We start from the raw sequence: 13,918 nt of genomic DNA on the forward strand, positions 1-13,918 counted from the left end.
ATACTAGTGGTAATACAAGAACTCAACACTTCTAGAAATGAATCTTAGAAATCAATTTTAATATTTTGATAATTCTTACAATAATCATTCAAAGTTGGCAAAATATTAATCCTAGAATTATTTAATCAAGTAGAATGCTTAGACAAGAACTTTGATTGATTGTTTGATAAAAATTGAATAAATCTTGGAAAACAATTTCAATATTACAATTCTTAGTAATACAATGTGCATTCGTTTTGCTTTAAGAGAAGGTTACAGGCAATAAAAGGCATATTAACTTAAGCAGTTGAAGTCCATTTAAATGAAGATGTTGTTCTTATATGGCAATTACCATCAAGGTGATCAGGTTTTTGGGAATGAATCACGGGGAAGACAATGTATGGCTAATTGTGTAGTGTTCTCGGCCTTGTCTGAAACAAAACCTCTACACTTGTGGACACAAGAAAAATTGAAAATAATAATGCACATAGGGGATGAAATGTACAAATATGTTCGTCAACATTGTGGTGTAACACATGACTTTTTGTTGTATAACGACATTCCTAAACACTTCAGTTTCTTGGGACAAAAATATGTATTGATGAAAGAAGTATCGTATGGAGGTACATTGACAAAAACAATTTTTTATGAAAATAATTTTTCTATGGCTCTGAAATTTGCTTTGAACCTTATCCTAAGTTCTAGTAATTCCAAATATAGTGCAATACTTATTTTCTGTGACTCAGCAATATCAGTTAGAAAAAGAAATAATGAATATTACTTGTTTGACCCCCACAGTCGTTGCAGAAATGGTCTTCCAATACCAGACGGAGCTTGCCATATTTCAAAATATGAAAACTTATCTGCACTGTGCAGCTTCATACGTGATCTTGCCTGCTCTTTGAGCAGCCAAAATTTAGAACAGATTGTATACGAAATGATTAGAGTTGAGGTTAAAACCCCTCTTAATGCACGTGGTAAAAACTTTTGTGTTTTCAGCTTCAATGTTCTTGCCCGAAACCAAGTCAGATTATCTGAAAAAGAATGTTCAAATGAACAACAAACAGTTCAAGTTACCTGTCATTCAGATGTACTAGATAAAAAAAGAAAACGCATACCAAGCTCTCATTCTATTCCACAAAAGCGAAGCAAGCTTGATGAGGAAGCTTTAACAAACGATATTGTTAAAAAATTCAGTTTGTCAATACTAGAGGGTCCTTTGTATGTTTGTAGCTCCTGTAGTCAAACATGGTTTAAAGAAGGTGTAGTACGCATGAGTACTGTCAAAAGTAGCTTTAAATTGCTTGAAAAGTGCAAATCTGGTATAAAATCAGTAAACAATATTGAATGGGTATGTCTCACATGTAAACGACACTTGGTGTCTGGAAAAATACCTGAATGTTCTGTTGGTAACAATATGAAATTTCCTCCTATACCAAATGAACTGCTTGGCTTGACAAACTTAGAGCAAAGACTTATATCCCCAAGAATCCCATTCATGTCAATACGTCAACAACCAAGGGGAGGTCAGCTATGCATGAAAGGTAATGTTGTTAATGTACCTGCAGATATTAACAAAACTGTTAGAGTATTACCACGCACTTTAGATAATGATGAAACAGTGTTTGTAAAATTGAAACGCAAGATATCATTCAAACATAGTGTTGCTCAAGAAATGATCAGACCTAATAGGGTGATTGATGCAGTTAAGTTGCTAATTAGTAAGAATTTGTTTAAATCTGAAGGTATACATATTGATTCAAACTGGTCCTTAGAAAGTCGTTCTAATGAAACATGTGAAATGCCTCCATCTGAGGCAGATACTGGTATACATAATTTGTCAAATGATGATTGCGATAGTTGGGATGAAGAGCAGAATCATGAAAATCAACCAAGTGGCAATTTAGACACTATGCTCAATCCGATAGGATTTAGGCAATATAAACAAGTTTTGAATATTGCACCTGGTGAAGGAAATACTCCCCTTGGCATATTCCAAGATTATAACAGTGAATTCTTAGCCTTTCCATCAATATACTGTGGTGAAACTCGAATGCCAAACAATTTGAGGCTTGTGCCTTTACATTACAGTACAATAAGTAAGTGGGAGCTGCGTAATGTAGATAGAAGAGTTGCTATGTCCATCCCAAATATTTTCTTCAAAATGAAAAAGCTACAGATAAAATATATACAAGACCGAATTCAATTAGCCATCAGAAAATGCAAATTGCAGGGAAAGAAAATAACTGTTCATGACGTACTAGCTCCTGGAGCTGTTGATAATTTAATTAAACATAATGAAGGCTATCAAATCCTAAGACAAATAAGAGGTTCAACTGCTTACTGGGAAGTTGCTAAGAAGGATTTGTTTGGTATGATAAGACAACTAGGGATTCCACATTTCTTTGTTTCACTCTCAGCAGCAGAAACTAAATGGAAAAATTTGTTGATAACCCTGGGAAAGTTAGTAAACAAAAAAGAATATTCAACATCAGATATTGATGAAATGTCCTGGCAAGATAAGTGCCATCTAATTAATTCAGATCCGGTAACTTGTGTTAGGTATTTTGATTATAGAGTACAAAAATTCCTACACAGTGTAATGATGAGTCCTTTAGAACCAATTGGGAAGATACAGGATTATTTTTACCGGGTTGAATTTCAGCAAAGGGGCTCACCTCATATTCATATGGTAGTTTGGGTTGTTGATGGACCTGAGTTAGGAAAAGCAACATCTGAAGAAATAACATCATTTGTAGACAAGCATGTTACTTGTGCAAAAGATGAGACAATGACTGAATTAATCAATTATCAAACCCATCGACATGCACGTACATGTAGAAAGAAAGGTAATTCTGTTTGTCGATTCAATTTTCCAATTCCTCCTATGAGCAAGACCACTCTTTTGCAACCTATAGATTCAGAAACTGACGTTAAATTCATATCCACATGTAAAAAGAATTGTAATAAAATATTAGATAAACTTGATGAGATGAAATATGGCAGTGAAATATCTTTCGAAGAGTTTTTGGATGAGTTGAAATTGACTAATGAGGAATATTGTAATGCAGTAAGGTCTTCTTTGAAAAGAGCTAAATTATTTCTGAAAAGGAACCCTTCAGAAATAAGAATAAATTCCTACAATTCAATTATGTTGAAATGCTGGCAAGCCAATATAGATGTACAGTTTGTACTTGATCCATATTCTTGTGCTTCATACATAGTCTCATACATCAGTAAAGGTCAAAGAGGGATGTCCAATTTAATGTACAGGGCTTCCCAAGAAGCTAAAGAAAACAATATGGACTTGAAACACCAAATGCGTCATATTTCAAATCAGTTCTTAACACATGTTGAAGTTAGTGCCCAGGAAGCAGCTTACTTTGTATTACAATTGCCCATGCGAAGATCATCCCGTAGTTTTTTATTTCTTAACACTGGTCCTCCTAGCGAGCGTATAACTCTGTTGAAATCTCTTGCTAAACTTGAAGAAATGTCTAGTACCTCAACAAATGTTGAAGCAGACAATGTTGTTAAAAGATACCAGCGACGACCAAAGGAACTGCTAAAATTATGCCTGGCAGATTTTGCCTCCTGGTATGATGTATCTTATCCTAAAAAGAACAAGCCATGCAAATCTGATAAACTGAATGCATTGTCAGAATTACCAGAGGTAGATGACAATGACTGTTTGGAAGATGACCCCCAACATGAAAATGTAGAAGATCCACAGGAGGAAGAACCTTTAGTCTTGCTAGATTCGTTTGATCACATCCAAAGTTGCCCTGACAAGGAGATCTGTATGTCAGATGGTGGAATACTGAAAAAACGCAAGACTAAAAAAATACTGAAGTATGTTAGATTCAATAAAGATCATAACACTGAGAACTATTACCGTGAATTGATAATGTTATTCCATCCATGGGTAAATGAAGAGAGAGACATCCCTGATTCGTACAGTTTACTCAAACAATTGTATGCTCAGAATTCAGTATGGATTGAAAAACAGAAAAAACTATATGAGAGAAACCGAGGCTTGATTGAGCAGGTTGAAAGTTATAATGGAGATCAGAATAATTTTGATGACAATATGAATACAGAGTTTATGCCTGAAAATTTGCATGCAGAAGAAAATGATAGATCTGAAGGTTTAACTTTATCAGAAAAGTATGGCTGTTTTGATCCTGGGAGACCTGAACAATATGATGTCGGCCTTGATATAGGTATAACAAGAAAACAAATAGGTGATGATGACTGTTTGATGAAAATGCCCGAAAATTACTATAGGGAATTAGTAAGGAATTTAAACGATGAACAAAAAAGGTACTTCTACCATGTTATACATTGGTTTAAAACCAAAGATGAACCGGTGTACAACTTTTTGTCAGGTGGTGCAGGTGTTGGAAAATCAGTTTTGATAAGAGCAATTTATCAGGGCCTTCTAAGAATTTTGAACATGGCTCCAGGTTCTAATCCAGATGATGTTAAAGTTCTTCTATGTGCTCCAACAGGCAAAGCTGCTCATAACATTGGTGGTAATACTATCCATTCAACCTTTTGTATACCTGTCAGCAGAGGGTTTTCATACAAACCTTTAGCTATGGAACAACTCAATACCTACAGATTGAAATATAAAAATCTTAAAGTGGTTATAATTGATGAAATATCTATGGTAGGTTGTAAGATGTTTAATTTCATTAATGGTAGGCTTCAGGAAATAATGGGATACAATCGACAGTTCGGTGGAGTTAGTATAATTGCTGTTGGTGACTTGTATCAGTTGAAACCAGTGATGGACAGTTGGATATTTCACAACACTGCAACAGAATATGGAGATTTGGCAGCAAATTTATGGCAAGATAACTTTAGTTTGTATGAATTGAAAACAATAATGCGCCAAAAAGGAGATCTTGAGTTTGCTGAATTACTTAACAGGTTAAGAGACGGTCACCATACACATTCAGATATAGATACTCTAAAATCTAGATTAGTTGAAACAGAAACTGGTAGTTTATCTTCTATGCCACATCTATTTACTACTTGCGCAGAAGTTGACACATTCAATGAGTACGTTTTCTCACAAACTAGTTCAAAAAGTGACACAATTGAATGTATAGATTCAGTGACAGGTGACTTATCAGAAACATTACATGATGATGCTCTGAAGAGAGTACCAAATGATCCTAGTAAAACAATGGGTTTGTACAAAAACTTGAAAATTGCTGAAGGCCTGCAGATTGAAATTAATTTGAATATAAATATTGAAGATGGTTTAACCAATGGAGCTGCAGGAAAGGTTATGTTATTGGACTATAGAATTGTAAATTCAAATAGATGTAGTATTATATGGGTATTGTTTGATGACATGGGCATAGGAAAAGACCAGAGACGTCAGTTTCAATACTTGAGAAATGACCAAATTGACAAAACATGGACACCTATATTTGAAGTTACAAGGAAATTCCTTATAAACAACAATCAGTCATATCAAATACTTCGTCGTCAGTTTCCTATACGCTTGGCTGCTGCCAAAACCATTCATAAATCACAAGGATCAACTGTAAACAATTTAGTCGCCCATTTGGGAAGGAGGAAAAATGATCACATGCACTATGTAGCATTTAGCCGAGTTCGAAGTCTTGAAGGATTGCATATACTGCATCTCTCAGAAGATAAGATTTCTGTTAGCATTGATGTAACAGTTGAAATGGACAGAATGCGTTCAACAACCAAGGTGTTAAACTCTGTAATTGAACTTCCAGATCCACAGACTTGGTTAAACATACTTTGCCATAATGTACGATCATTGCACTTACATATCAAAGATGTAAAAGAGGAGAGTTACTTGAGTTCCTGTGACTTAATTGGCATAACTGAATCTCGGTTAAAACAAGAAGAGGCTGATTCTTGTGTTGCTATAACAGGTTTTGCCACACTATACAGACATGATTCTGTTAGTAACTCCTTGATTAGACCCCATCATGGCAGTGTTATTTATTCAAAGCATCAATTATCAAGTACATATAAAGGAAGACCTGGAGGCATTGAAATCACATCTGCTGTAATTGTTAAACAAAATACAAGAGCGAGTAATATTCTTGTACTGTCCTCCAAAAGTTTCAACTCTGAACAACTTCAGTATTATGATGCAGTCTGTTTCTTCCTTAATTGAAGAGAAAACAATTCTAATGGGAGACTTCAATGTTGACATTCAAAATAACTGCTCCCTGATAAATTTAATGAAAACCTATGGATTCAATCAGCTCATTGAAGAAGTCACTACAGATTACAATACTGCATTTGATTTAATCTTTGTGAACTTCATTGATAACAATGCTAAGTCAGGTGTTTTGGAATGTTATTATTCAGATCATAAACCAATTTTCATATGTTTACCAATGTAATAATGTGTTCCCAAGTGTAGTGTTTGATTTACTTCATTGAATTCATAATTGACAAAAACACATGCTCGCTGATGATATACATGTAATCATAATGTACTCAAATTTTTGAAATCATCAAGCAATTTAAAACACTGTTATTTCTAAGTTGTTAAATGTAATTGTTTATATTATTTTCTATTCTTGAATAGTTAGGAACATTTCTCATCTAAGGATCACTCAAAAAGTTTATAAATAGTTGTTATATCCTATACAATCTCATCTCCAGTTCCCAATCAAATCAGAACTTTTTACATGTACTTCAAAATTGTCTTAAATAATAAAATTCAATTATTTAATTGACACAAAACGATAACACATTGCAACCTAGTTCATTGGTAATTAATTAAGTTCCCATAATATAACAAAATTCCTTGCATTTAATCAATTATTAGAAAACAAAAACCTATCTGATTTGTTCCTTAAAACATCAACAAATAAACATTGATGACAAGAATTTGTAATTATTGATCCAGTGTGCATTACTTGTTGTGAAATTGCTCGATAGATACTGATGAAAAGATTGTTTATGAAAAAGATTAAAGATAATGAAACACAAGGATGCAACTATAAATAAAAAAAACTTCTTTTGTATATAATTTCTAAGTGGTATTATAAGTAACATAATACTAGATCCAATATACAAAATTGTCTTGGTATAACTGGTCAAAATATGGCCAGTTCTGAAACTGTTCCTGTCTGATTTAAATCAGGCTGTATATTTTGGTAAGTTACCATTATTTATCCAAATTATATATCCCTATATATAGTCAAGGGTGTATGAAAAGTAGATGATAAAAATATAAGACATCATTCATGCATTTCCTTATTGCTATATTCAAAATTGACTTGTATTCATATGTTTTACTGTCATGTTACTTGATAATTATCTTATTGCATATAATAGTTCATTGTTTTTGCTAACAAATCAATTTTTCTTTTCCAGAAAATGTTCACAATTGCCAAACTAAAGGAACAATCATCAAATTCCCCATATCGAGTTCCTATAAAAGTCCAGACTGTACATGTAGGAGCCACCAACACTTACATAAGAGATGGCCAAACAAAATCTAACACCACAATAGGCTTTGCTGACCAGACTGGTGCTATCAAGGGCCAGTGTTTTGATATGGCCAAGTTGAACACCATCAAACCAAACTCAACACTAATGATTAGGAACTATATCTATAGAGATCAGATGATAATCATTACTTCAGCAACCAAGGTATCCGTCACTGGTGGAGTTGGAGATGTAGCAGAGGAATACAAAACTCTGGCTGTTGAATTGGCTAAACCACCAGCACCTCCAGCAGTAGTGCCTATTGAATTAGCAAAAAAGACCACTCCAGATCAATTTGTCTCTATAAAAGGCAAAGTAATGAGAGTAAGTATGTCTTGTAACATATGATAATATTTTTTGTTAATACATGTAACATAGAAAATAAAAAAACATATATCTATATAAAAATGAACCTAAGAATACCTCAGTGTACAGCTACTCTAACACAATGAAAGAGACAAATGTCAGACTTGCAGTAGTTGGATAAAAAATAAGCATACAACATCAGCACTCCCATATACATGTATATATATATAAGAAATCTAATTTATATAAACTATTAGTTATACTATAAAGTGATAATCGGTAAACTTCCAAGTCAAAACACAGGATTCAATGAACTGCCATATTTGTTAAATCACATAAAAAGAGAGGAAAATAAGAAGATAATACAACATATCTGCATAAAAAATGGTAAAATAGTGCAAAGAAAAAATACATTTTAATACGACTGCAAAATTTGAAAAAAAATTCGTCGTACATTGCTATCACGTTGGCATTGTCGTCTGCATATTAATAAATCTGATTGTCATTTTCCAAACATAATGTAATCAATGATCAAATTTATATAGGTTGATGCCATAGTAGAGAGAGTAACACAGAGGACGCAGGAGACAATCAAACTTCGGCAGATATATGTGAAAGACTCCACAGCTGACGTAAAGATCAGTTTGTGGAGGCAATTGGCTGAAAACACAATAGAAGTGGGAAAAACAGTCAAAGTGACATTTCTTAAACTAAATTTGCACAAAGGAGAAATAAGCCTTCAGACAATACCACAAAGCACTCTTGAGGTAAATGTTCAATTATTTAAAATGCAATCAAAACTTAAACAACAATGTCTGTACAGTACCTGTATGCCCCACTTGCATGTATCTTTGCACCATACGTAGATCACAAAAAAAACTTAGTCCAATATTATTGCAAGATAAAATATGCATTGTTTATATATTTTAAAAGGACTGATATTGCATAATCAAAACAACATTCTTAACATTACAAATAGATGATAAATCAATAATTCAACCAAACTCAAATACCATTATAGACATGCGTTAAAATATCAGTTAAGAAGTAACTGGACTTCATAACATATTCTTTGCTAATAACTAAAGTTCCAAAAAGTTAAAATGAAATACTGGGATGTATGATAAAATATACTATAATTCATATATATTTCCTTTCTTTGAACAATTGATTAACATGCACAGTATAGGTCGCCAGAGATACAAAGATTCTAGTGATAAAGATTTTGAAATTAGATTGATGTGCTGTATTACCTGAAACACATGTTTACATGCGTCCCTTTTCCAAGTCACAATATATACATACACACCAATACGTTTGAAATTACAACATATCTTATGTTGACTACATCTGTAGAAACATGTGAAATTAAAAGTCTAATAAAATAACTTGCCAAGTAAAAGATGCATAAGATATAAAATGAATATCTAATTTAAATCATTTATTTTGTAGTTTGTATCAGAACAGCACAGTGTAACCGTAGATGGTTTCTACAAAGAGGATGAGACTTTCTTTCTGGTCTGCAAGCATGAAGGAGATATCTTCTCAGATTACAAATGCCCTATTGCAGCTCTACAAGATATAGTTGCAGAAGATGAAGAAATAGAAGCTGTTATTGAAGGAATGATTCCTTTCACTGCACACATAGTTGTATCAACAAACAATACAGTTTCATCTGTATCCATTGACATGTAACTTGAATGAAAATAACATCAAATTATAAATGACTATAAATTTTTAGACAGACTTGAAATTCCAAACAAAATGAATTTTATTGCCAAATTACTGAATTAAAATGTTGCTAAACTTTAAATCAACATTAACCTAGATTTATTTTCAATTATCATATGTATCACAAATCACTATAAAGACAAATTTATCATTATAAATAAAGACAATACCTTTTGAAAATTTGCTTTTTTACATTATAGAAATTTTCATCTCATCACAATTTGTTGCTTAATTATTTCTTCTCAATCAAATTAATTTTTTATGTCAATTTGAGTGCATACAAAGTTTATAAATATTAAGTGCACATAATCTTCAGATTGTTGGTTAAATATTCTCTGATGTAAATAATATGTATTGTTGTCTAGTTTGTTGAAAGCAGATGTTAATAATTACGTGCCAATTGTTAAGTTTTGATATACAATCTATATCCATGTGTTGCCAAATATATATATGTTATAAAGATATGATGTGCATTCATAATGTTCAAAAAGACATTGTTATGTATGAAGATATGACAATGCTACCTCAAATCAAAAGCCTGAATTATCACATGAATTGTTTACATTCATACTCAGGAACTTAAGTTTTATATATATATATATATATATGTCAATTCTACTCATGTATTCACAATTTATTGATATGATATTTCAAATGCAAATCATCATTATCACCATGATATAGTTTCATATCAATTTGAATGAAAACACTCCATGACATTTGTCTCATTCACAAAAGTAAACAAAAAGTTATACAACAAATTTTTGATGTACATAATGTGATAGGTTATGCAATGTATATATTTAAGTATCATTCAGTGAATTGAAATGGGTGCATCTTCTTAAAATTAATGGTTCATATCTATGAAGGGCATATTCATTACAAAATTTGATAAATTTCTTTTACGTATGATGATATTTATAATAAATACAATAAAGCAATTAGTATGCAAAGCTCCCGTCCATGTTTTATGATCTCATTATATAAATTATTTATTACCATGTTTAGTAGTGAATCTTCCATTTTTTCATGTGATCTCTTTTTATTATATTATTTATTATAACTTTTATTATACAGTATGAAGTTTTGTAAATGGTGCATGATAACTTGTTGAGTTGTTTAATCAGTCATAACTTGTTAAAAAGATAAGTGATTTATACCCTTATCCTAACTTATAAACCAGTTACTTTACATATAATAGCATAGTTGTATTATGGTGCTACACTTTTAACAACATTCCATCCAATTAATGTGATCTTTTGATACATTATTTTTAATGTATTGTTGTATTTTTTGAAATTTTATTAATGATATAATATAACTTGTTGATGTTGAAATGTATATAATGATGGTGCAATAGTATAAAATAATAGTATTAAGGTGCTTTTGTACATAATGTATATTTATTGGTGCAATTCTCTAAACTCATGTCTCAACTGAACTTAAATAATGCAATGGAGCAAAAAAACTATAACTATCTATTCATTTTCAGTTTATCTCTTAGTATACAATAAATGATTCAAAGTTAACTTCTGATTATATACTCAGTGCTAAATTGAAAAGACCAGACATGTTTTAAATCGATTATTATAACGTTCTTATGTTGACACCTTTAACCCAGGAATATTTGTGCTCTGTCTACCAAGTATAACCACAGCCAACACAACTTTCTTGTGATATTACAATCAAAAATAGAAAAACATACAACCATTAATATCAGAAGGCTAAATAAAAAAAGAAAACTTCAACTTCTCTCTCCAGCATTCATATTTACAGCAAATCTCTTGACAAAACATGATAGACATATTGTGAAGTATTCATTATTTTATTGCAAAGTCTTTAATCAAAACATAAAGAGACCAGCTGCAAATTATAGCTGATGGAAAATATGAAATATTATCATTTAAAATGTTCCGTCTCTGATGACTCTGTAAATGAATAATATGGTTTCTATACCAAATCATATACACTTACTTGATGTTTAAACAAACTGTTAGAGGCAAATATAACATATCTATGCATGTATTATAAATGAAACTACAATAATAACTTTGATTCATGAAATCCTTAAAAATATTCACTTTTGAGTTCTTACAAATCTTGTAATTGATACTGATTGGTTTATTTTAATACAATAAATGTTTCAATATCTATAGTTTTGATATTTGTTATATATAAGAATATCAGGCATTCTTGAAATCTATATCAAACCTAAAATTGACAGTAAAAGTGCTACTTGAAATTTCCACCAACAATACACACATCAAATAATATCAACTCTATATATGAACTGATATGCTGAATAAACCAAATAAACATACTTCAAAACAAAATAAAAAATGAAATCATATGAACCCCTATATTTTAAAACCATATTGTAATAAAGTTAATATTCTCATACAAGTGTTGTAATGTATAATGTCTCCAATTCTTGTTCTTGCAAATCCTCTGAAACAACACAGCATAATTTTTGACTCGTATATAATAAAGACACTCTATATAGATATGCATATCAACAGAAAAATATGATTCATTCATATCTTTTTTCAAACTTGACACAAACAAAAGCAAGACACCGGTATGCTGTTTATTTCAGACAAGTCAAAAATCAAGACATGCGTTTGCTATTGCTAGTAACAGCAGCATCAGCAAAGTTATTAGTTTGTATTCAGACCTAGTAAATGTTGAATAACAAGTTACAGGCCAATGACACTTGGTATGCAATTATATTCTTGTTGCATTACACCTCCATGAAGATTACTTGGATATGGGCTGGCCCCCTCAGTCATGGTATATTTACTGTGCAACTTTTGCTTAGTACAGAGGTATTATTTAGTGTTCAGGTCGCTTAATGGAAAACTGATATTAGAAAGTAACTTAGTACAGAGGTATTAGTTTGCGATGAGGTCAGTAATAGGAGAACTGATATTAGAAGGTCACTTAGTACAGAGGTATTAGTTTGTGATTAGGTCAGTTAATGGATAACTGATAGTAGAAAGTCACTTAGTACAGCAGTATTAGTTGGTGATTAGGTCAGTTAATTGAGAACTGATAGTAAAAGGTAACTTAGTACAGAGCTATTAGTTTGTGATTAGGTCAGTTAATGGACAACTGATAGTAGAAGATCACTAAGTACAGCGGTATTAGTTTGTGATTAGGTCAGTTAATGGAGAACTGATAGTAAAAGGTCACTTAGTACACGGGTATCAGTTAGTGATTAGGTTAATTTATGGAGAACTGATAATAAAAGGTCACTTAGTACAGAGCTATTAGTTTGTGATTAGTTCAGTTAATGGACAACTGATAGTAAAAGATCACTAAGTACAGCAGTATTAGTTTGTGATTAGGTCAGTTAATGGAGAACTGATAGTAAAAGGTCACATAGTACACAGGTATTAGTTTGTGATTAGGTCAATTTATGGAGAACTGATAGTAAAAGGTCACTTAGTACAGCGGTATTAGTTTTTAATTAGATCAGTTATTGGAGAACTGACATTTGGTATGCTAATGTAATAGCATGAACACATCTCCTTCCCATAGAGAATATTAGGCCCTAAATGATCAATTCTCTTTGATACTTTAGTTTAATTTCCTCAGACAAGTTAGTAATCAAGTCAGTTCAAAAAGGGAACTGTTTGTGATAGGTCAATGTTAATGGTCATGGAGAAAAATAGGCCTTGCCCTCTAAATCATGGTATCTTGACTAAAACATTTGCATAGTTAATATAATGTTGTTATTGTGTGATTAGATCACTTTCAATGGAACTGCTCATGTTAACTCGATGATCTTTGGTATGCAAATTTAATGAGGCATCTACAAGTCTCATTTTCATGGATGTTTATTAGCCCCATGCCATTTTCATGATTATGGTTCATTGACTGACACTTTGCATAGGCAAATCCAGTGCCCCCCCTTTCATGGGAAAAATTTGGTTGATTATATAGGAATCACTGGAGCGGCCCCCCCCACCCCCCTTAGGAAAAGTTCTGGATCCGCCACTGCTTTGCAAAGTTTATAAATTTGTTAATACCATGATTCAAATAAGAATAAAAGATGAAATGTCTTTACAACCATCATTTGATACAAAAATAATAAAAAATGTCATCGGCCGTCTTTTCCCTCAGAGCTTTCAGCTCTTTGATTAATTAATCTGCACAACCAGGTGAACCTAATCAACTGACTTTGAACATGGAAATTTCGTGCGAACCGGTTGATTTTTCAGTCAAACCCCTGTGATTGATCCTTTCCGGATCCGGGAATTCTCTTTTTCCTATTTCGGGATGTCAGTGTTTTAAATTTCTTTAAATTCGGGACCTCTGTATTCAGTCATGTTTTTAAGTCAGGTATTTAAGGATGAAGACCCATCCAACCCCCACCCCAGCCTCGTCACTAAAAAATTCA

At 32.1% G+C, this 13,918-nt stretch overlaps 2 protein-coding genes across 2 annotated transcripts; both read left to right on the forward strand.

Annotated features, from left to right (window-relative positions):
• Positions 1-307: 307 nt before the first annotated feature.
• Positions 308-6,151, forward strand: LOC139506941 (uncharacterized). The gene has a single exon (XM_071295592.1). It carries the CDS (start codon positions 308-310, stop codon positions 6,149-6,151), a length of 5,844 nt encoding a protein of 1,947 aa, XP_071151693.1.
• A 907-nt stretch (positions 6,152-7,058) lies between these two features.
• LOC139520511 (uncharacterized) lies at positions 7,059-9,673 on the forward strand. Its single transcript, XM_071313200.1, has 3 exons — positions 7,059-7,803; positions 8,331-8,552; positions 9,238-9,673. The coding sequence occupies exons 1-3, from the start codon at positions 7,369-7,371 to the stop codon at positions 9,478-9,480; spliced, it is 900 nt and encodes a 299-aa protein (XP_071169301.1). The 5' UTR covers positions 7,059-7,368; the 3' UTR covers positions 9,481-9,673.
• Positions 9,674-13,918: the final 4,245 nt, after the last annotated feature.

This window comes from Mytilus edulis, chromosome 1, assembly GCF_963676685.1.
Source record: "Mytilus edulis chromosome 1, xbMytEdul2.2, whole genome shotgun sequence".
Lineage (NCBI taxonomy): Eukaryota > Metazoa > Mollusca > Bivalvia > Mytilida > Mytilidae > Mytilus > Mytilus edulis.

Coding starts and splice junctions, on each gene's coding strand:
- LOC139520511 (XM_071313200.1), top strand. CDS start 7,369: ATGTTCACAATTGCCAAACTAAAGGAACAATCATCAAATTCCCCATAT. Junction 7,804..8,330: donor TAAAAGGCAAAGTAATGAGA/GTAAGTATGTCT, acceptor AAATTTATATAG/GTTGATGCCATAGTAGAGAG. Junction 8,553..9,237: donor TACCACAAAGCACTCTTGAG/GTAAATGTTCAA, acceptor TTTATTTTGTAG/TTTGTATCAGAACAGCACAG.
- LOC139506941 (XM_071295592.1), top strand. CDS start 308: ATGTTGTTCTTATATGGCAATTACCATCAAGGTGATCAGGTTTTTGGG.